The sequence below is a fragment of the Helianthus annuus genome, chromosome 17 (assembly GCF_002127325.2).
Source record: "Helianthus annuus cultivar XRQ/B chromosome 17, HanXRQr2.0-SUNRISE, whole genome shotgun sequence".
NCBI lineage: Eukaryota > Viridiplantae > Streptophyta > Magnoliopsida > Asterales > Asteraceae > Helianthus > Helianthus annuus.
In genome coordinates this window covers 49,858,431-49,880,691 of record NC_035449.2, presented here as the reverse complement: position 1 = coordinate 49,880,691, position 22,261 = coordinate 49,858,431, and the positions used below count along the sequence as shown (strand labels likewise).

The following is a 22,261-nucleotide window of genomic DNA, read 5'->3' as shown; positions in this document are numbered from 1 at the left end:
AATCTTTGGTAATGAATACCCAAATATCTCTAAGGTGGTGGAAGAATCAAAATCGATGAGTTTTCTTTGGATAAAGTCTCGGTTGAAAGCACTTGATTGGACTTGGGTCAAGTGGAGGAATTTTAGAGTTGTAATGTAATATTGATCTTGAATGCTTTGGTGATTTTGTGGTGAACCATATGATGTATATTTGGTGTCTAGCATCTTGCTAGTTTGATTGAATAAAAATTTTTGTTGGCCGTTCAAAAAAAAATTAACAACTATATCACTAATTACTATAGTAACATTTAAGTATTGGATTAAAATACCAAAACTTACCAACACGTCTTTACAAACATCAGTAAAACTGTGGGAGAATGAATCCATACATCCAAACTTACTCTCAAACGATATTGATGTGAACATAGAAGTCATTGGGAGTTTTGTTGGATAATGATGAACTTTTTCAAAAGGTGTCAGCAGATATGTATATGGTGCAGTTTTTTTAAATACCAACAGACATCCTTCTTTCAATGAAAGGTCAGAGACAACTGAGGACCATCCTTCTTTTAGAGCAAAAGTTCCATTGTGTTTTGAAAATCGGTAATCCCATCTCATACCGTTTACACACTCTATAACGCCAACGTTACCAAGAACTTCTTTGAGTAAATGATTGTTTGCAAAGTTTTGTGGTATTATCTGTTGAGTTCTAGTATTTAAGTATTGGCAAATGTTATATGTGAATTAATTGTTAACAATAAAACTGTAGAAAATGGTTTTAATGTAATAATCTTACCAAGATTTTGGAATTAAGAGAATCCAAATATTTATAAAAAGACCTCTTCCAAGATATTATGTTTCTGGTTAAAAATCAAAGAAAAAATGAGACAATGTATTTTATCAGATACTTCATTATTTATAAAGACTGTGATAACAAATGTGAACCAACAATGTTTAACATATCTATGTCATTCAGATAACGCATTTAATATTTATCGATTTATCTAGAGTATAACAATAAATAAAGATTCTTCTAAAAACTGTAGAATCGAGTACCACTCTCAATAACTTTTTTTGGATGCAAGTCAATAAATAAAAGATTTGTCATTTAATCATATTCTTTAATATCAAGTAAGAAAAACAACAAAATATACCTTATCGATTGCTTTCAAGAATCCAAATGTAAAACCATATCGAACAAAACTTCAAATCAGAAACATTATAAAAAATAAAAAAGCTTGTAAAATTAAATTGATATATCATCTAAAACATGCAATACATTGAGAACAATCTTCATAACAGTTGTTAATCATGTGCATATGAAACTAATGTATATACAAATTTTAATAAATATTATTATACCTTGATCGAAGTTGTTGATGATGTCAAAAGTAAGAAGAATTCAAGTGGAGTGATTCAATATTTCAAATGGACATCGGTGATTAAAACTTGAAGCACTTTTTATGAGATCAGACAAACAATTTTGTAAAGGGGATTTGGAGAGTCGTTAAAAAGGTAAAGTATGTTTCTATCTGCCTCTATGTAAAAAGGTAAACTGCCATTGGAATAATAAATTACATTTTACCGCCATTGAGATAAGGAACTTACATTTTACCCCCTAATAATATAGCTTTCTTTTTCAAATAAGTCAAGTCATTTTCAAATAATTCAAACCATTTTCAAAATACTTTGAAAGTCTTTTTCTTGAGTACTCAACAATCTTCTTCATTCAGATATTTGAAATTATGGCTACAGATAATAGAATTTCAAGTAAGTATGAACTGTTCTTTCAACCAAGTCAAAGTCAAGTCTGTGCTGAAGCAAGGAAAAAAAGGAACCGTGTTCTGCAACAAAAGCGAAACAAGAGTGCTTTTCATCGTACATCGACATCCGATTCTGTTAAAAGGATTCCATTATTAAACACTCCAAGTGGTATGTCTTGTAGGTTTGTAAACAAAATTTTACAAGAAATATATATTTATATGTTGTCTTTTGGGAATCCTTACACATGTTTCGTATTTTACAAGTTTCAACAACCAATGTTGAGAGAAGGAATGTGTATCATTTTCCTGCTTATGCTACTCCAAATATTAGCAGTAATTTGTTTCACTCATCTTCTGAAGTAAAAGGTATACTTACTGCAGATATTTTTTGGTAATTTCAAATAATTTTCACAATATGTTCAAAGTTCTTTCCTTGAGTGGTCAACTATCTTCTTCATTCAAGTATTTTAAATTATGGATACAGATAACACAATTTCAAGTAAGTATGAAGTTGACCTTCAAGCAAGTCAACGTCAAAGCTGTGGTGAAGAAAGAGAAAAAAGGAAGTATGTTCTTCAACAAAAGAGAAACAACAGAGGTTCTCATCCTGCATCAACATCTGATTATGTTGAAAGGATTCCATTTTCAAATACTTCAAGTGGTATGTGTTATAGTTTTACAAACAAAATTTAACAGAAATATGTATGTATATGTTATGTTTTTGGAATCCTTACACATATGTTCTATTTTACAAGTTTCAACCACCAATGTTGAGAGAAGGAATGTGTATCATCTTCTTGTTTATGCTACTCCAAATATTAGTAGTAATTCTTTTCACTCATCTACACAAGTAAAAGGTATACTTACTGCAGATATTTTTTGGTAATTTCAAATAATTTTCACAATACTTTCAAAGTTCTTTTCTCGAGTTGTCAACAATCTTTTTCATTCAAGTATTTTAAAATATGGATACAGATAACACAATTTCAAGTAAGTACGAAGTTGACCTTCAAGCAATTCAACGTCAGATGTGTGCTGAAGAAAGAGAAAAAAGGAAGTATGTTCTTCAACAAAAGAGAAACAACAGAGGTTGTCATCCTGCATCAACATCTGATTCTGTTGAAAGGATTTCAATTTCAAATACTTCAAGTGGTATGTATTATAGTTTTGCAAACAAAATTTAAAAGAAATATGTATGTATATGTTATGTTTTTGGAATCCTTACATATGTTCTATTTTACAAGGTTCAACCAACAATGTCGAAAGAAGGAATGTCCATCACACTCCTTTTGGAAGTACTAAGCAAATATCCAATTTTGTTGAGAGGACTCCATTATCAGATATTACAAATTGTATGTTTTAAATTTTACGAAACAAAAGATTTGTTTAATCTTAGGTTTTATAAATTGTTATATATATATATCTTATTTACAAGCTTCAATATAGGTGGAATATCTAAAATTGAATTACAAATGAGTGATGAGATGTTACCAGATTCTGTGGTTAAGAAGATTCATGGAATTTCTAAAGGTATAAGATACGAATGTAAATTCCTGTTAAGTTTTCAATATGTAGAAAACTTATGTTGACTTATAAATTTACTAAGTCTGTAGATTATATTGATCATGGAGATGCCATCTTTGTGTGTTCTAAATGTGATGCAATGTTATGGGAAGATGAAATGCTTAGAGGAAATAAAAAACGTAACAAAACATCCTATTCTCTTTGTTGTTCAAATGGAGATGTTGAGCTACCACGACCGCTTACACCTCCTCCATTACTACGTCATTTATATAAAAGTCGTACCTCACAGTCTCGAAATTTCATGGATAATATTCGAGCATATAACATGATGTTTTCCTTCACATCTCTTGGTAGGAAGGTTGACAAAAGTTATCAGAGAGGTAAAGGTCCTTATGTATTTAGGCTACAAGGTCAGAATTATCATCGAATGGGTAGTCTACTTCCGGACGATGGGGAAGAACCTAAATTCTCCCAGCTTTACATATATGATTCATAAAACGAAGTTGTAAATCGTCAAAAAGCAGTAAGGTAATTTCTTTATGATAATTGTGGCATTTAAGAATATATATTTTGCTTTTCAGTATATTTACATTCATTATCATTTGAAATGAATGTAAATTTTAACATTTTATATTTATGGCAGTTCTCAGATAGAATGCAAAACTACAAGAAACAACCAGCTTGATAGTACAACCATAGAGGGTCTTAAAGATATGTTGGATTCTTGCAATCCTCTTGTCCAATCCTTCAGAATGGTAAGAGATTGTTTTCAAGAAAATGAGTTTCAAGATGTAAGCTTGAAGCTTATTGGAACAAGAGATAAGGATGGAAGAGTTCACAATTTGCCAACAACATCAGAAATTGTTGCGTTAATACATGGTGATTTTGATGGAGCATTTAATAAACGGGACATTGTTGTTAGAAAGAAGTCTGATGGTCTTCAAAGAATTAATGAGCTTCATCCCTCTTACCTTGCTTTGCAATATCCACTTATTTTCCCATATGCGGAAGATGGTTATAGAGTTGGTATTAAACATAGAGGGATTGCGATTGATGATAAGGTACTTAGAACCAATCTTACAATTAGAGAATTCTTTTGTTACAAAATTCAAGATAGATAGAATCAGTTTTCATTGTTAGTTAATGCGAAAAAACTATTTCAGCAGTTTTTGGTTGATGGATACACGATGATAGAATCTGCCAGGTTGAATTATATAAGGACACAACAACCTAAACTTAGAGTACAAAATCTTAAGAACTTGAATGCTACTGTTGAAAGTGGAGAGAATAATGCCTCAAGTTGTGGTAAACCTATACTTTTACCTTCATCATTTACTGGTGGTTCTAGATATATGATGCAAAAGTACTTGGATGCTATGGCAATTTGCAAGTCTGTTGGATATCCCGATTTATTCATAACGGTGACTTGTAATCAAAATTGGCCTGAGATTTACAGGTGTTTGCACGATAAAGCTCTTAATGCTGAAGACAGACCGGATATTATCTCTAGATTATTCAAGTGTAAATTGGATCATCTTATAAAAGATTTCAAGAAACATAACTTCTTTGGTGATATACAAGCAGGTACCCTTTAGTTATATTTTTTACTTTGAACATCTAATTATATTTATCTAACAGCCCACTGTTCAAAAATTTCAGTTATGTATACAGTGGAATTTCAGAAGCGTGGACTCCCACATGCTCACATATGTTTGTTCTTGGGTGCTGAAAGCAAATTTTTTCCAAAGGCATCTGATATTGATCGTGTTATTGCTGCTGAGATACCAGATAAAGAAAGAGATCCTGAATTATATGAGCTTGTTAAGCAATTTATGATTCATGGACCATGTGGTACAGACAACCCACTTTGTCCATGTATGGTTCAGCAAAAATGTTCTAAAAAGTTTCCCAAAAAATATGTAGATGAGACTTGTGTTGATTCTGAAGGATATCCTGTCTATCATCGTCGTCAAACAAGTAATATGGTAGTAAAGAATGATGTGACACTTGATAATAGATTTGTAGTTCTTTACAATGCTCTCCTGCTCAGAAAGTATCAGTGCCACGTTAACGTTGAACGGTGCAACCAGTGAGGTTCTATCAAATATTTGTTTAAATATATTAATAAGGGGCCTGATAGAGTCACTACTTCTGTTTTTCAAGCCAATAGCACCAAGAATAATACGGAACAGAATGTAGCTGTAGATGAGATAAAAGCATACCTTGAATGTAGATATATCTCTGCTTGTGAAGCTGCTTGGAGAATATTCACGTATGATATACATTATAGATATCCAGCTGTTGAAGTATTACCTTTTCATTGTGAAGATGGTCAGAGTATTGTGTATAATGATCATGATAATTTGTGTGATATTGTTACTGATCCAACTGTGAAAATGACAATGTTTACAGAGTGGATGAATCGTAATAAAGTTGATGAATTTGCCAGGACATTGAGGTATGTTCAGTTTCCAGGATTTTATGTATGGAATGCTAAAAATCGCAAATAGAATCGAAGAAAGCATCCGTATAGATCAATTGGGAGGGTACATTATGTCCCACCATCACTTGGTGATTGTTATTACCTAAGGATTTTACTGAATCATATTAAGGGACCAACCTGTTTTGAAGATATAAAACAGTTGATGGGCAGGTTTTTCAAACATTTAAAGATGCATGTTTTGCACGGGGGCTGTTGGATGATGATAAAGAATATGTTAATGCTCTCAAAGAAGCTAGCACATGGTCAACCGGAGATTTCTTGAGGACCTTTTTTGTAATGTTGCTGTCAAATTCGATATCTCGTCCTGGTGTTTTTTAGTCAGAAACGAAGTCCCTGTTATGTGAAGACATTCTGTATCAGCAACGAAAGATAATTGGTATTGCAGGTAATGTTATTATTTTATTAAAGTTATATCCAATTATATTAAAATTCTGCAATAGCTCTGTTATTCGGAAAAAACTAATACTTTTTCAACATTTGTTTTAGATTTGGATCTTCAACAAGAAGAACTTGAAAATATCTGTCTATCTGAAATTGAAAAGTTGCTACTTACCAATGGAAGTACAGTGAGAAATTTTGATGATATGCCAAGTGTTCCGGACAATTATGTTTCATCGTCGAACAATCGATTGATAATGAAAGAATTATCGTATTACAGACTAGCTCTTCAAAGGGAACATGATCGTTATGTAAAGTGTTTAACTGCCGAACAGGAAAGGATATATAAAATTGTTATGGAAGCGATTGAAAAAGGTGATGGAGGTGTGTTTTTTGTATATGGTTATGGTGGATCTGGAAAGACGTTTCTTTGGAAGACATTCTCAGCTGCATTACGATCAAAAGGTGAAGTTGTATTGAATGTTGCATCCAGTGGAATTGCTTCACTTTTGCTGGATGGTGGTAGAACTGCTCATTCAAGGTTTGTAATTCCAATCAACATTAATGAGAATTCAATATGTTCGATAGAGCCTAATACTGAGTTAGGTGATTTAATTAAAAGAGCAACATTGATTATTTGGGATGAAGCACCTATGACTCACAAGCATTGTTTCGAGGCTCTTGATAGAACAATGAGAGACATATCACATTCCAGTCAACCGAACATGCAATCAAAGCCGTTTGGGGGAAAGGTCATTCTATTTGGTGGTGATTTTAGACAAATTCTTCCGGTCATCCCTAAAGGTACCAGAACAATGATAGTCAATGCTTCTTTGAATTCTTCTTATATATGGCGGCACTGTCAAGTACTAAAGCTAACTGAGAATATGAGATTAAGAGTTGGTTGTCAGGAAGCAGATTTGAAAGAAATAAAGGAATTTGGAGAATGGATTTGAAATACCAGATGATTTACTTATTCATGACCAAGTCAATCCTATTTCTTCTCTCATTTCATTTATATATCCGGACATGAATAAGTTTTTGTGGGATTTAACGTATTTCCAACAAAGAGCGATTCTTGCTCCAACTAATGAAGTAGTGGATTCAATAAATAAAGAGTTGTTAGAGAGTCTACCCGGTGAAGAAAAGGTTTATTTTAGTTCAGATAGTTTATGCCAATCGGGCTATATCTTTATGTTAGCAGGCGGACCCATTTCATGGAAGAGTCATAAACAACAGTTGACCACAACTTCCACAATGATGGCAGAGTACATTGCTGTTTATAACGCAACCTGTCATGGAATGTTGCTTAGAAATCTAATTACTTGACTCAAAATTGTTAATTCCATTTTCAGACCATTGAAGCTTTATTGTGATAACTCAGGTGTCGTTAGTTTCTCGAACAGTAACAGTTCGACTGGAGCTGGTTTATATCTCGATACAAAATATCTGTTCGTATGTGAACGAGTTGAGGAAAATAATCTTTGTATTTAGTATATTAGTACTAAAGATATGCTTGCGGATCCGATGACTAAAGGTCTGCCTCCTAAAGTTTACGAAGAACATGTTTGGAATATGGGATTTAGTAAAGACCTTGTTTAGCATATTGTACTAGCTTATGCTTTATGTTAATGAAATTTCCTTAGTTTGATTTTGTATGTCTCTAAGAATATGTTCAACTAGTATAATGGCATATAGACAAATAAAGTTACAAATCAAACAAAGGGCTTATGCGTGTTTTGATCATGACGATTAGGTTTTAAATTGATGCTATAGTATGACTAATGGGGGCCCTGAATCGAATGATGATTCAGCGACTGTATTTCTCTGCTATAGTTCTTGGTTTAAGGCTAAAATGAGTGTTAACTCCTGATCAGGCTTAACTAATACTCATAGTAAATGATTACTCGGCTAAGTGGGAGAATGTAAGATTAAATATATTATGATATAATATTTAATCTAGTAGCCATTATAATCATTTACATTATATAGATCAGAATATATAACAACCTATTAGATAATTAGTTGGCAATTGTTGATGGACCATATTACCCTTATTAAATAATTAGGTTTCCTCTTGGGTGCATATATAAGGAGACTTATGTAGAGGTTAAAGGGTTACACAATCTAATAATCCTCATAACATCAAATCGACCTCTCTCTCATAACCGAACTCCCTATTCGGTTTCATCATCACCATGATTAGTTTGCACCCTAAGGAGGAATCAGATCATACTGATGTGTGCGGTGTGTTATATAATTTTATATATATTTTTAGCCCTTTTTAACACTTTTGTCAAGTTTTAAATTTATAAAACACGATATTCTACTAACACTAAACACACATATGGGCACGTGCACCCAACGTAAGCGTAGTATAGCGTTGGTAAGATACCGTGGTCGTCCAAGGACACAAGAGCTTTTAGTACCAGTTTATCCTCAACGTCTAATCAAATCAAAATTTTGGAAAAAGGTTTAAACATGAAAATAAAAACTAAAAATGCTGAAAATAAAAATAAAAACAGATAGACAAGATGAATCACTTGGATCCGACTTGCCTTTAGTGTAACCTTTGATGTTTTCCGCACTTTTGCACTTTTTAAGAGATTATCTTAGTTATAGTAGTAGGCCCCTCTTATGATATAATATTTAATCTAGTAGCCATTATAATCATTTACATTATATAGATCAAAATATATAACAACCTATTAGATAATTAGTTGGCAATTGTTGATGGACCATATTACCCTTATTAACTAATTAGGTTTCCTCTTGGGTGCATATATAAGGAGACTTATGTAGAGGTTAAAGGGTTACACAATCTAATAATCCTCATAACATCAAATTGACCTCTCTCTCATAACCGAACTCCCTATTCGGTTTAATCATCACCATGATTAGTTTGCACCCTAAGGAGGAATCAGATCATACTGATGTGTGCGGTGTGTTATATAATTTTATATATATTTTTAGCCCTTTTTAACACTTTTGTCAAGTTTTAAATTTATAAAACACGATATTCTACTAACACTAAACACACATATAGGCACATGCACCCATCGTAAGCGTAGTATAGCGTTGGTAAGATACCGAGGTCGTCCAAGGACACAAGAGCTTTTAGTACCGGTTTATCCTCAACGTCTAATCAAATCAAAATTTTGGAAAAAAGGTTTAAACATGAAAATAAAAACTAAAAATGCTGAAAATAAAAATAGATAGACAAGATGAATCACTTGGATCCGACTCGCCTTTAGTGTAACCTTTGATGTTTTCCATACTTTTGCACTTTTTAAGAGATTATCTTAGTTATAGTAGTAGGCCCCTCTTTTGAAGGTGACGTTACCCTCAACCCAGTAGTTTGAGTCAGCAAGGATACAATCCAAAAGGGTTGGATTGTTGAAAGATAATTAATTAAGTTATTAATGCGTATTGTGGTAGGCCCCTCTTTTGAAGGTGACGTTACCCTCGTCTAAGTGGTTTGAGTCAGCAGGGATACAATCCCATGTAGTCGGGTTAATGTATTAATAGTAGTTTACATATGAGAGGATCAAGCCATTCGCACCCCCGCCATCCAATACCAGTGGGTATTGAAGGAGGTCCTAGTAAGCTTGACCCAAGTCCTTGCAGGATCTATACACTGAACAAGGCAAGAACCTTACCTAAACATTCCCTTAACCCCAGACCAGGTAGCCAACATATCTCTACATAGACCGTAGAGATATGAATGGTGTAAATCTTTTATTTTATATAGACAGTAAAATAACGCCATGACACCACAGACAAATGATAAGGAAGTTTCACCTTCAACATAAGAAACTAGTTATTAAAGTCATTAATACAACACCAAATAAAAAGTGCGAAAAGATTAAAAAACAAAAGTATTACACTAAATGCTTGTCTTCACCAAGTGATGTACGAGACTTAGGCAAACATGGCCTTTGATTGTCAAGAACTCTTACTATCAATCTTGGATCCCGAGACTACTACACACACTCTATGATGGATGATGGTTGTGGATGAGGGTGTTGTGATGGTGGTGGAGTGTGGGTGAAGTGGGAGAGAGGTGGTTTGCCAAGGGATGCTTTTGAAATGAACCAAGCACCTCTATTTATAGCCTGCACAGAAGCCCAGACACGGCCCCGTGGCCACTGGGCACAGCCCCGTGTCCATCCACTTTCTCTTTCTTCATTAATTGCAATTTGTCTGCATTAGCTCCACACGCCCCCGTGTCCGCTGGGAACGGCCCCGTGTGCAGAAGCGTATCTGTACTATCAAGATTTGCTTGGATTCTGCGAATCTTAGCGTTGACAACGGCCGTGTTGAGCTGGGCACGCCCCCGTGTTGGGAAATAGAAACTTCTACAACTTTGTCTTTTCTGCAGACACTTGAGCATGCCCCCGTGTCTACTGGGCATGGGGCGTGTTCAGCCTTCTGGTCTCTTGTTTTTGCTTGGGAAGATGTTGTCGAGGGGTCGGGCATGCCACATTTATTCCTTTTCTTGTAATTATGTTGGATTTTGCTGCATATTTGCTTCTTTTGTTCATTTATGCTCATTTAATCCTGAAATTACAAAAGGAAGACAAAAGCACACTTTTTCCCCACATTAGTACTAAAAAAGGGTTAGTTTTATGCCTCATTTGATGTAATTTATAGGTTGCATTTTACACACATCAAATACCCCCACACTTGAATCTTTGCTTGTCCTCAAGCAAAACTCTTTATAATGTGGCTTACACTCCAAATGGTGTTGGGATTGAACCCTATAGAGGAACAGTTGATTAAAGCCAAAACTGGATCAGAACAGTGGATTCAGAATACGCAAATGTTTGTATTCAATCTTTCCCCTTGGAAGTGGCCCTAACAACTGATGACCTCTATCTACTGTCCGTCTACAACAACTGCTGATCATTCAACATCTGATGAAGACCTAAAAGACTGTTGAAGACAAACACTGATGCTCAATCTACTGTCATAATTCAAGTACTGCTGAGAAGACAAAGCACTGCTAGGAGTATAACAGTGGAATGGGAAGCAGTAGTTTAGCTTGTCTTTGTATTGTATTGTAATCAGTAGTTTGTAATAGCAGTAGTTGTATTAGATCAGTAGTTACAGGTTGTTAGGAGGTTAGATGTCACTTTCATGGTGACGTCAGCAAAGATGCCACAGTGGTTTGCTTTGTACTATAAATAGAACAGTACCCTGTACTGTTCTATCAACTCTTTCTTCACTTGTCATTCTGTACAAACAAACCAGTGTGAGCTCAGGCTGAGGGGAGTTTGTAATACATGCATGCATTGTAATTAAAGTTTATAATAAATATAATCATTCGATTTCATGTTAAACATGTTTGTTGAAAGCAAATCTTCCATTTGATTGTGTTAAAAGTTTGTTTCCATTTTAATTCCGCTGCAATTGTTCTTGTTCATCTTCTTAATTCTCAAACAAAAACACAATCATAAGAAACTCAGATCCTAACAATTGGTATCAGAGCTAGGACAGTCAAACTTGATCTAACAATCATTTTGACGTAAAAGTTCAGCTCAAAATTGTTGATACTTTTAATTGTTCGTTTTGTTGAAAAACAGAGTAAGGTTTAATCACGAGCAAAGTTGATTAATCAGTACCTGTAAAACAACCAGGATGACGTCACAATCACATGATGTTAATAATAACATCGGTTCACTCTTCAAACCACCTATGTTGAAGCGAAATGAGTACAACATCTGGGAGCGAAGGATGGGTCACAGCCTCGCTCAACAGAATACCGGATGTTGGAAGTCGGTTATCTTTGGACCACATGTTCCAATGGTGTCGAGTGCTGAGGATCCAAAGAAGTTTGAACCTAAGAAAATTGAAAACTATACTGATCAGGATTTTCAGAAAATTGAATTGGATGCTAAGGCATTCAGCATCGTTGCATCCGCACAACCTAATGAGATCTATGTTGGGCTGTTACATTGTAACAGTGCCAAGGAATTGTGGGATGCACCGAAGGAACAGTTTGGGGGGACTGAAGAAGTACTTGAAAATAACAGGGAAATTTTAAACCAACAGTATGAAACATTTTGTCACATTAAGGGTGAATCATTAACACAATAGTTTGAGCGATTTAGCTGTCTCATGAGTGAACTAAAACTTGTTAAGGTTGAATTTACTAAAGCAGCCCAAAATAGCAGGTTCCTTAGGTCACTTCCTGAAAAATGGGACACAATTGCTTTCGTGACCAGAAACTCTATTGAGTTCAAAGATCTGACCCTGGCCCAACTTCATGGTAGACTCCTAACCTATGAAAGAGAGATAAACCAGAAAAAGAAGTTGCAAGAGTCTGGCAACGTTGCAGATGACTACTCATTTGGCAACACAGCTCTTTTGGGTCAGGAAGAGTCTGGCAGCAGTAAGGATCAGAGTTATGATCACTTTATTGACATAACTGCTGGTGGAAACTTCAACTATGATCCTCACTCATCCAATTTTGCTTTCACAGCAAATGGAGAAAGCCAGAACTCTGATAATCTGTGCTTTGAACTCAATGACCTTCAGCATTTTGATCCAACTGACTTAGAGGAAATGGACATATTACACCAACTTGCACTGCTAAGTGTTAGAACCAACAAGTTTTACAAAAGGACAGGGAGAAAATTCCCAGGGTTGCATGGGAATCTAAAAAAAGGGTTGGATAAGTCTAAAATCAAATGCTACAAGTGCAACAAGTTAGGTCATTTTGCTAGGGAATGTAGGAGTCAATCCAATGGACCTATTATCACTCATCCTAGTCCAAGACCACAAAATAACCAAAGCACTGTGCAGTATTCCCATTATACCCCTGCTGCCCATGTAAACACTGCCCATCACATCCTACAACCCATGTTCCTGTGCATTATGTCCAAACCACTGTACCACAAATTCAGTATGTCCAAGCTCCTGTCCCTCAGGTTCAAGTGCAACCAGTTGCACCTTAACAAGCTGCACCAGCAGTGGTTCAACCAGATCAACAAAGCTTTTTCACCCAAGGCTTTGTTGACTGGAGCAGCTTACCTGATGAGCTAGGTGAGGTGATGAAAATTTTGCACTCTATGCTACTAATGATGCTTCTAATGATGAATTTTGTTTTATGGCATTAGAGTTAATACCAGAAAGGCTGGAAACTGAAGAAGGACAGTCAAATGTTGAAACAGTGGATGAAATTGCTGAAGCAGTGGTTACTGCTGTTGCTGGTGAAATACTGTTGGGAGAAAGTTCAGAACCCCTGTTAACCACTGTCTGACCCCTGGTCTGAAGAAGAAGAAGAAGAAGAAGATAAGAAACATGGTGAAAAGGAAGAGAAGGTGGCTGATGAAAAAGAGCATGTTTGTGATTATGCCATGATGGCTGCAGCTAAGGTATCATCTCAGGTTCTTAAAAATCTGTGTTCAGACAAATGCATCATAGCATTTGCTAACATTAAAGAGGTGAATGAAAACCTTAGGGATAGAGTGTTAAATGATGAAGTTCAATTTGAAAAGTCTTTAAAAGAACTGAAAATCAATTTGGCTGAAAAAGATAACGAAATCTGCAGTCTCAAACAAGAGCATAGCATAACCAAGGACCAACTCCAGACTATGATAGAAAAATATCAAGCCTGCAAAAAGGAGTTGGAATCCACCAAAATCACTTGTGAAAATGGGTGTAATCCTACAAAGGTTATGAAATTATGCTTGAAAAACAGCTTGAAAGTAATGTAAAATTTGGCATAGGGTTTAGAAAAAATGACCAAGTTGAAAACACTGCTGCAAATCAAGTTGGCTCTGTTGAAATCATACCAACTAACAAGAATGGCCAGGAAGTTAAATAACTGACAAACTTGGTAACAAAATCACTTTGGAAAGATCTGTGGGGTTGATGTATTGCAAAATACATCTTTATTCGCGTCCGGTTTAATCGTTAGATATTCGTTTTTGTTGCATTTTTAGCGTAGAATGTACATACTTTTGATATTTTGTGTTTCCCAGGTTTTTGCAGCCAAAAGGAGCAGAATCGAGTCAAATTCTGGAAAGGCGAAAGGCTGGATCGGAAAACGAGTGCTCGGAAGCAAGAACGAAGCGAAAAATCAAGTCTGGAGCTTCCAGGCGGGCCGCGTAAGCTAACACAACTTTCTACGCGGGCCGCCTGAACTTAAAAGTGTGTTTTTGAAATTAGGAGCCATACTGCCCGCGTAAGCTTAACCTTATGCTTTACGCGGGCCGCGTGAACATCAAAGTCGTGCACCGACTTGAATTGGCAACGGCTAGTAGGGTTTCTTGGATTATAAATGATCATCTTCATCAACAGCCTATAAGACGGTAGGGAACCGCTTGTCTACCGCATATCATCCGCAAACGAGCGGTCAAGTAGAGAACGCAAATCGAGGAGTTAAGCGAATCTTAAAAAAGACGGTAGGGAAGAGTCGAAGTGATTGGTCCGACAAGTTGGACGATGCGTTATGGGCATTCCGCATCGCCTATAAGACGCCGCTAGGTACTACGCCGATTATGATCGTTTATGGAAAAGCGTGCCATTTACCGGTTGAGTTAGAGCATCGGGCTCTTTGGGCACTCAAAACGGTGAATCTTGATTTAACCGAGGCCGCTAGGAGACGATTTTTCCAAATTCATGAGTTGGAGGCGTTTCGTGACGCCGCGTATGATCGGTCGTGGAGCATCAAGGAAAAGTCGAAAGCTTTGCATGATAGAAGGTTGCGGAAGTTGAAGGAGTTTAAAGTGGGTGATTAAGTGCTTTTATTTAATTCGAGATTGAAATTGATCGCCGAAAAGTTGAAGTCGAGATGGTCTGGTCCGTACGTCGTGAAGGAGGTTTTCCCGTACGGTACCGTGGAGTTGTTTGATGAAGAAAAGTCGAATTCGTGGAAAGTTAATGGACATCGGTTGAAGCACTACTTAGGGGGTCCCATCGACACCACCGAAGAGGAAACCGTTCCTCTTTCGGACCCGCCTAGCACTGCCGCGTAGTTTCTCGAGTGAAAACTCGAGTGTATGGTTTGTACCATTGAGTCGTTGATCGTGTCGCGTCGTTAGTTTAGTGGTTTGTGTGCTTTTGCGTCTTTTTCGTAGTTTTGCGTATTTTTGCGTCTTTTATGTGTCGTGAGTATTTTTGCAGGTTACATTGCCTCCAAGTGGGCGAAATCGACAAAGAAGCAGCATCACAGGTACGTTTAACATAAAAAACGACAAAATAAGGACCGGGGGTGTTTTGGGAATTAAATAAAATCAAATCCAGTTGAAACTGCTGTTGCTGTCAAACAAACAGCTGCTATTTACTGTCCACGCGGCCCGCATAGGCCCAATCTTCACCTTACGCGGCCCGTGTGGGCTTAAAAGAATTTGAAAACTTAAGGAGCGAAACGGCCCGCCTCGACTTAACTAAAAACTTACGCGGGCTGTTTGGGCCTGTTATGTCGCTAATAGTAAGATCACCCCCAAATTTGAATCAAATCGAACCCTAACCAATTTCCTCATCACCTCCGGCGATTCTAACACCCACCACCACCATTTTCTTCCACCCACCTCCTGCCGTTCTTACCACCCATACTCACCATTTATCACCGCCCTTTGCAACCACCTTCACCCACCCCTTTCTCCACTGTCGATCGATTACACTCCACCACTTTCAACTCCTCCGCCGCTGATCACCATAACCATCATCATCATTTCCACCTCGGTGACCACCGATTCCTCCACCACTGACCACTAGCATCCGCCACTATGAGAATCTCCACCACTGCCTTACACCACCGCCGGCCACCTGTATTTGCGCATTCATTTTTTCGAGTCGTCGTGTACCAGGTATGTATCCTGCATCTTCCTTTGTATTAAGTGTCAGTAGTAGTGTCAGGTCTGTGATCGAGTCATGTCTGAGTCAGTTAAGTCAAGTTTAGGTTAGTTTGTGTTGAGTCTTTTAAGTCTGTATATCAGGTCTATGGTCTATTTGTCGGATCAGTGTCAAGTTCTTGGTATCGAGTTCTTTTGTTTTGTTAGTCTGTCAGTTTCATGTTAGTTGTCAAGTCCTTGGTTTGTTGATCGAGTCGGTTTATGCCTACAGTGTGGGTTGGGTCTATGTCTCGTAATTTTTGTCGAGTCAGTTCTATAGTGCAGGTCTGTTGGGGTGTCGTCAAGTTGTGTTTTGTTACAAGTTATTGATTGATTGTTACAGGTTGCAGATAGTTGCAGATTGATAAGTGTGGGTTTGTTTTTGGGGGCAGTTAACTCGAGTTTGTTGGATGTTAAAAGTTGAATCTTTGCGGATGTTTTGAGTATGGGGATCAGTTGGTTCGGGTAGTATTAGGAGCGTTGTTTTTAAAGAAAATTATGTTTTGATTGAGGTGGTTTGAGAGGTTTTCAATAGTAGACGTCAAAATTTTGATTCTTAGCTTGTTGAAAGATAAGCTCGGAGATACTAAGTAGTGGGTTGATTAGGAGGTGAACATGTTGACAACGAGCTGTATCGGGGCATGCTTGACTGGATTTTGCGGATTGCTTGGTTTGGGTTTGGTAAAGAATAAGTGTGGGGATACGGGTCGCGCACTTTTTCACATAAAAGCTACGATTTTTCATTAAACTTTGCGGCCCGTTTTCCATTGCTTCCACACTTAGTTTTTTTGGCACTTGGGATTGCTCGAGGGCGAGCAAAGTGCCGGGAGGGGGTAGGTGTGTAATGCGTTTCTGTTTGGAGTCTACTTAGGTCGGTTTAGCGTCAAAGTGTCAAGTCGTGCGTCTTTAGCGTCCGTTAGTGTCGTTTTGAGTCTTTTGAGTCTTGTTTGAGTCGTTTTTAGTGTCATTGTTCGTTCTATCACATCGCTTGATTACTAAACCGCTTCGCTCGTACTCGATCTCCATTCGGGCGAAGTTCGGTTTGTTTTCAAGTCGTTTTGCGATGTCACTTGTTTCGAACAACGGCCGCGAACGAAACGCTATACGGCCGTCGTTTGAGTGTATATTATTATTATATTATTATATAAAAAATCATAAAATTTTCAAAAATTCATAGAAAAATCAGAAAAATTCTTAAAAATTCCAAAAAAAATTAAAAAAACTCAAAAATATCAAAAATAGTTTGTGTTTACTAACTGTTCACCTGTTTTGTGTGTTTATTGAATTGTTTTGAACAGGATGTCAGGTGAAGGATCCTCATCAGGTACAAAGCGCAAGAGGCGCGGTACTAGAGCTCAGGGAGCTGCTCAGGAGCAGCCTGCTGATACGCCGCTTAGGTTAGTCACGTATAGGGATGACGGGACCCCACATGGACAGAGTGCGAGGTTGTGGGATAGCCCGTTGCTGTGGTTTAAGATTGGGTCGGCTGAGTATCAGAGGTTGGATGTAATAAAGAAGCTGAAATTACTGGATTTTAGGAGGATCGACTGGGATTTGGTGAGACAGCTAGGGCAGGTGGATAGGTTAGAGCAGTTATTGGGGCCAAAGTTCAGGATGGCGCTGGATTGTGATGCGCCGCAGTATTATGAGCTGGCACTAAAGTTTCACTCTACGTTTCAGTACAGACATTATGGGGGGTTTGATGAGCCGGATGTCGTGTCGTTTGTGTTAGGGAAGAGGATCTTTAATATGACACTACCACAGTTCGCAGAGGTGACTGGGTTATACACACGACAGGAGGTTGAGTCGGACGAGTTTAGGGGTTTGTTGAGGCAGGTTGTGAAGCAGAAGGAGGATTTTTGTGTGCTGAAGGAGGACTTGGAGAGGTTTTGGGCGACTATTGCCAATACACCATTTTCTAACACTTACCGAACGAGATTTTATGTTCGTGTTCGTTCATTAAGGAAATGAGCGTGTTCGTGAACGGTTCACGAACACAACTAAACACAAATAAATTTGGCGAACGCGACGAAGGATAAAGATAGATGGCCCAGAGAGTAGCACTCGAATTTGAATCCCTTATTGTGGAACGGAGGTCGATCGTATTCGTGGATGTAAATAATGAGAAATGAAAGGGAAATGATGCATAGACAAGATGAAAGTGGGTTTCCTAGTTTAATTGTTAGGGAAATAAAATAAATAAAAGTTTAATAATATAAAAAGTACAAATAAAATATAAGAAAGTACAAAGATCTTCAATTAAAACACAAACATACGAACATAAACGAACGCAAATCAACGAATGTTCACGAACACGTTCACGAACACCTTACCGAACGTTCACGAACACAATTGAACGTACGAGACCTATGTTCATGTTCGTTCATTTAACTAATCGGACGGAATTTCTCGTTCATGTCCGTTCGTTTATTAAACGAACGAACATAAACGAACTTCCCGCCGAACAGTTTACGAACTGTTCGCTGAACGTTCAGTTCGTTTACAGCCCTATCCATAAATATTTATTGTATTGATGCTAAAGCTAAAAGAACTTATTTTAATAGCTATAAACTTAATATACATCTATATTATAATAAAAGACTCCAAATAATGCCACGTGTCATTCTCTCCTTCAACTTCATAAATTTTAGTTAGAATTATTTAATAAATTTCTTTTAATATTAATATTAATAACTAATATATAGATATCATTTATTTTTATCCTTATCTTTATATAGGATTAATAAATAACTTCAATTTTGCAATTTAGACACTTTGTTTTTCTTACTTTTAACCCAAATTTTTTCATCTTTTGCAATTTAATCACAACTCTTTTTATTTTCCATTTTGGTCCACCATACTTATCATTTTTCCCAAGTTTTTCATTTCGTTCTAAATTTTTTGAGTTAATGCACCGCAATGTGCGTGTGAGGTTCAACATTTTTTTCGTATATTTTTTCCCGTTTAACTGGTCCGTCGCAGCACATCTATTGTTCTCCGTTTAACAAGTTCAACCAACGCCCGAGTCCTGGATTGACTTAGTTATTTTTTTTCTATGTTTTATGTTTCGGTTTAATTTTTCTGCAACGAGCGTTCGTGATTCAACAATTTCATGTCTGCTTTTCGCTCGGCGTTATTTTTTTTCGTTTTTATTTAATTTGTTTTTACGAGCTTTTCCGATTTTGGTGCATTGGTACTACTTGACACAGTATTACAACAACCGCTGCAACGCAGGGGCTTAATACTAGTGCTATAATATAATATATTTAATAGACACATAATACATTTTTCATAACTAGACCACACTTGATTTGTCGATTTTATGGGCCTCGAATGTCATTTCGTTCTTGGAGACACTTCAAAACTGATTAGATATCTTACTATCCCACTATCTTTAATGTTATCCTGTAGGGAAGACTAAATCGTGGTAGGGACTAGAAACTAGAGGTGCATATATGAGGTCTTTTAAACATCCCGTTTCGGTAAGTTTTGGGTACGAGTATTAAATGAAAAAAACCCAACCCCGGTAAGGCAGCCAGGCAGGGTATGAAACCAGGCCGGGTATAGAACCGTGTAATATCCATCTTTAGTTTTAAATTGTTTGTTTTCTATTTAAAAATTCATTTGCATACTTTGCGAAAATAATTAAAAACGCCGAGTACTGTTACTTTTCAGGCATTGGTCGAGTAAGGTTCTGGGTAGGGTATTGGGCTCAAAACGTGTAACCTATCTATACCCTATAGGTAGGGTCAGGTTCGCTTTAAGGTATTTTCATCAGGTTCAGTTCCATACCTGGAAAATTCTAGGTAACAAAGCAAGATAGTTATCAAATAACAAAGCCAGACACAAATTGCATAAAAAAAGAAAAAAACAAAGACAGTTCTAGTGTTTTGAAAGAGGGCACAAAAGCCAAGCAGTACAAGAATGATTTAGCATCTCAACGCTCAAGTATAGTAAATTTGACAGAAAATGAATGATGTTCAAAAACTAAGAAACACACTTGGGTTCTAGAATGACACCTTATCTCATGCATAGTTCAAACGGAATATGTCATTGTACACATAAAAGCTTCCTTGTGGTGTTGGCATCAAATGAAACATCTGCATCAAAACCAGTCAAAAAAAACATAAGAAACATGTTGTGTTGTATCATTAACAGGTTAAATACATAGACTTGGCTAAAAAGAAACATATAGAAGCGTCATATGAATCAATAGTTGCCCAATGCGTATTTTTCATGCATAAAACCTCCTAAGTCTTCCTTAACCAAAAAAATTAGATCATTAATATACGTAACTGTAATCATACCTAACACACTAGATAATTATGTAAAAATAATCACATCTTTTGTACACAATGTTCTGGGTCATACCTACACTGACCCTCTTGCCCATATTAAACACTAGTATAACCCATTACCTGACCCACCAGAACCCTCCACTTTGCAACATCTACTTGTAGTCACTGATCTCCATTTTATGTATTTTCAGTAATATGATAATTTAAAAAGTTAATTAACTGTTTTTCCTGGAAAATCCCCTACCATGTAAATTGACATTTGGTGTGACACTCACATACTTGCCTAAAAATGTTAATAAAAATTAAATAAACACAAGACATCGTGGACAGACAACCATGCAGCTCAAACTATAAATGTAGGGTCACTTTGCAGAGAATACTCAATTCGACTATCTCTCTCCCCAATCCCCCCAGGTCACATGGAATTCACAGATTGGTTGTTGGAACTTGGAAGCGTTATTGCAATTTGAAACAACTACTATTGTCGTCAAACTCATCATACTTTTGCAATTTGGAGCAAGTTATTTCTAACTATGCAAACATCGAAGATGAAAAAATTTTGTATTATAAACAACCTATACAAACAGTCAAACACTCAAACAACATTTACTTTGAGCAATAGACACACCACAGACAATTTTGCATTTACTTCCATAGCATCTTCTACCAATATGAACTATTAGACAGTAGACACCTCTCCCTCCCCCTTGTTGTAATAAAAAAACCACACGTTCCTTGTATATTCTTATAAGCTTAACAGTCTCCTCCCTGTATATTACCATAACCTACAGGATCTCTATCCTTAACATAGTATGATGTTAGCTAACTCCAAAATCTATACACAATACTGCTACTGCTAGTTCAAATTTGTTCAATCTAGCATCCTCAGCCACAAATGCACATCATCAATACATATAAACAAACCACCAGTCTATCGTCTAGCGCAGTAAGCCACATCACCGCCAATATCACACGTTACAGTAAAACAAACAGCATATCAACAGAACAACTTCATCAAAAACCGCAAATCATAACCTAAAAACACATTCATCAACAGAAAACCAAAACCTACACAAAATCATCAATCATCCATCACAAATCCTTAACTATAAACACAAAAACCGTCTCTCACTCTCTCGAACACGTAACAACACAAAACCTAAATCGCCTAACCGTCCGATCAAAACATTGACCTAAAATCCAAATTCTAAATCCTAAATCCTCCAAATCACACAAATCAAAAGCATACAACAAGATCCACAACAAATCGACGACAAATCAAGCACATACAACGTGTTTTAAACAATATACCTGACTGAACTTAAGAGCGTGTTGTTCTCCGGCGAGTTGAAGGTTACCGCTGACGAAGACGAGCATACCGCCGGCAGGACCAGACGGCTGACAATCGACGGTTGTGATGCTGTGTTTGCACTGCTGGAAGGGAAGAGAAGTGAGCTTAGCGACGATGTTCTGAGAGCCTTGGATCTTCTGGCCTTCGAAGGTTAACATGGAAGCATCTTGATAGAGATTAGCTAATCCAGATCGATTTGTATCGAAGGTGGAGTAGTAGTGCTCGACGAATGATCTGGATAAAGTGTCTGGATCCATTTCTGGTTGGTTTCTCTCCTCCGCCTTCGTTCCCTCCTTGTGTTTGAACAAACAACGTTTTGTTTGTTTGTTTGTTTTGATTGTTTTCAGATACTCTCAACCTAGCGGATTATTCACGCTACTGAGTGGGTCAAATGGGCTTGTTAATAATGGGCCTTTTTTTCAACTACGGTGCGTTTTATGGGCTTTTATTCAGTTCGAGGGATCTTTTACACACACAAGTAGAGTAGAGTGGGCCAAAAAACCGGTTTCTTAACCGGAGCCAATTAATAGCAGGTTGAACGTTAACCAGTTGGTGGTTAATTATAATCGTCGGTTAGTAACCGGTTATAGATATTTAGCATTGGAACCGGTTATTAACCGGGT

The 22,261-nt window shown here is 36.9% G+C and overlaps 2 protein-coding genes across 2 annotated transcripts; one reads left to right on the top strand and one right to left on the bottom strand.

Annotated features, from left to right (window-relative positions):
* The first annotated feature begins 1,987 nt into the window (after positions 1-1,987).
* Positions 1,988-7,103, top strand: LOC110924229. The gene is made up of 14 exons (XM_022168261.1): positions 1,988-2,108; positions 2,227-2,403; positions 2,498-2,599; positions 2,718-2,894; positions 2,987-3,094; positions 3,189-3,272; positions 3,356-3,407; positions 3,910-4,327; positions 4,430-4,850; positions 4,905-5,287; positions 5,396-5,724; positions 5,898-6,042; positions 6,088-6,154; positions 6,256-7,103. The coding sequence occupies exons 1-14, from the start codon at positions 1,988-1,990 to the stop codon at positions 7,101-7,103; spliced, it is 3,432 nt and encodes a 1,143-aa protein (XP_022023953.1).
* A 12,715-nt stretch (positions 7,104-19,818) lies between these two features.
* On the bottom strand, positions 19,819-21,973 carry LOC110921100 (nuclear transport factor 2B). Its single transcript, XM_022165369.2, has 2 exons — positions 21,599-21,973; positions 19,819-20,089 (listed from the first exon to the last, which is right to left on the bottom strand). Exons 1-2 carry the CDS (start codon positions 21,893-21,895, stop codon positions 20,015-20,017), a joined length of 372 nt encoding a protein of 123 aa, XP_022021061.1. The 5' UTR covers positions 21,896-21,973; the 3' UTR covers positions 19,819-20,014.
* Positions 21,974-22,261: the final 288 nt, after the last annotated feature.

Bases quoted from the DNA above. Each gene is read 5' to 3' on its own strand.
- LOC110924229 (XM_022168261.1), top strand. From the start codon at position 1,988: ATGTTTCGTATTTTACAAGTTTCAACAACCAATGTTGAGAGAAGGAAT. The intron at 3,273-3,355 runs GTATAAGATACG...CTAAGTCTGTAG, and splicing joins GATTCATGGAATTTCTAAAG to ATTATATTGATCATGGAGAT. The intron at 4,328-4,429 runs GTACTTAGAACC...AAACTATTTCAG, and splicing joins GGATTGCGATTGATGATAAG to CAGTTTTTGGTTGATGGATA.
- LOC110921100 (XM_022165369.2), bottom strand. From the start codon at position 21,895: ATGGATCCAGACACTTTATCCAGATCATTCGTCGAGCACTACTACTCC. The intron at 20,090-21,598 runs GTATATTGTTTA...GTTTTGATGCAG, and splicing joins ACGCTCTTAAGTTCAGTCAG to ATGTTTCATTTGATGCCAAC.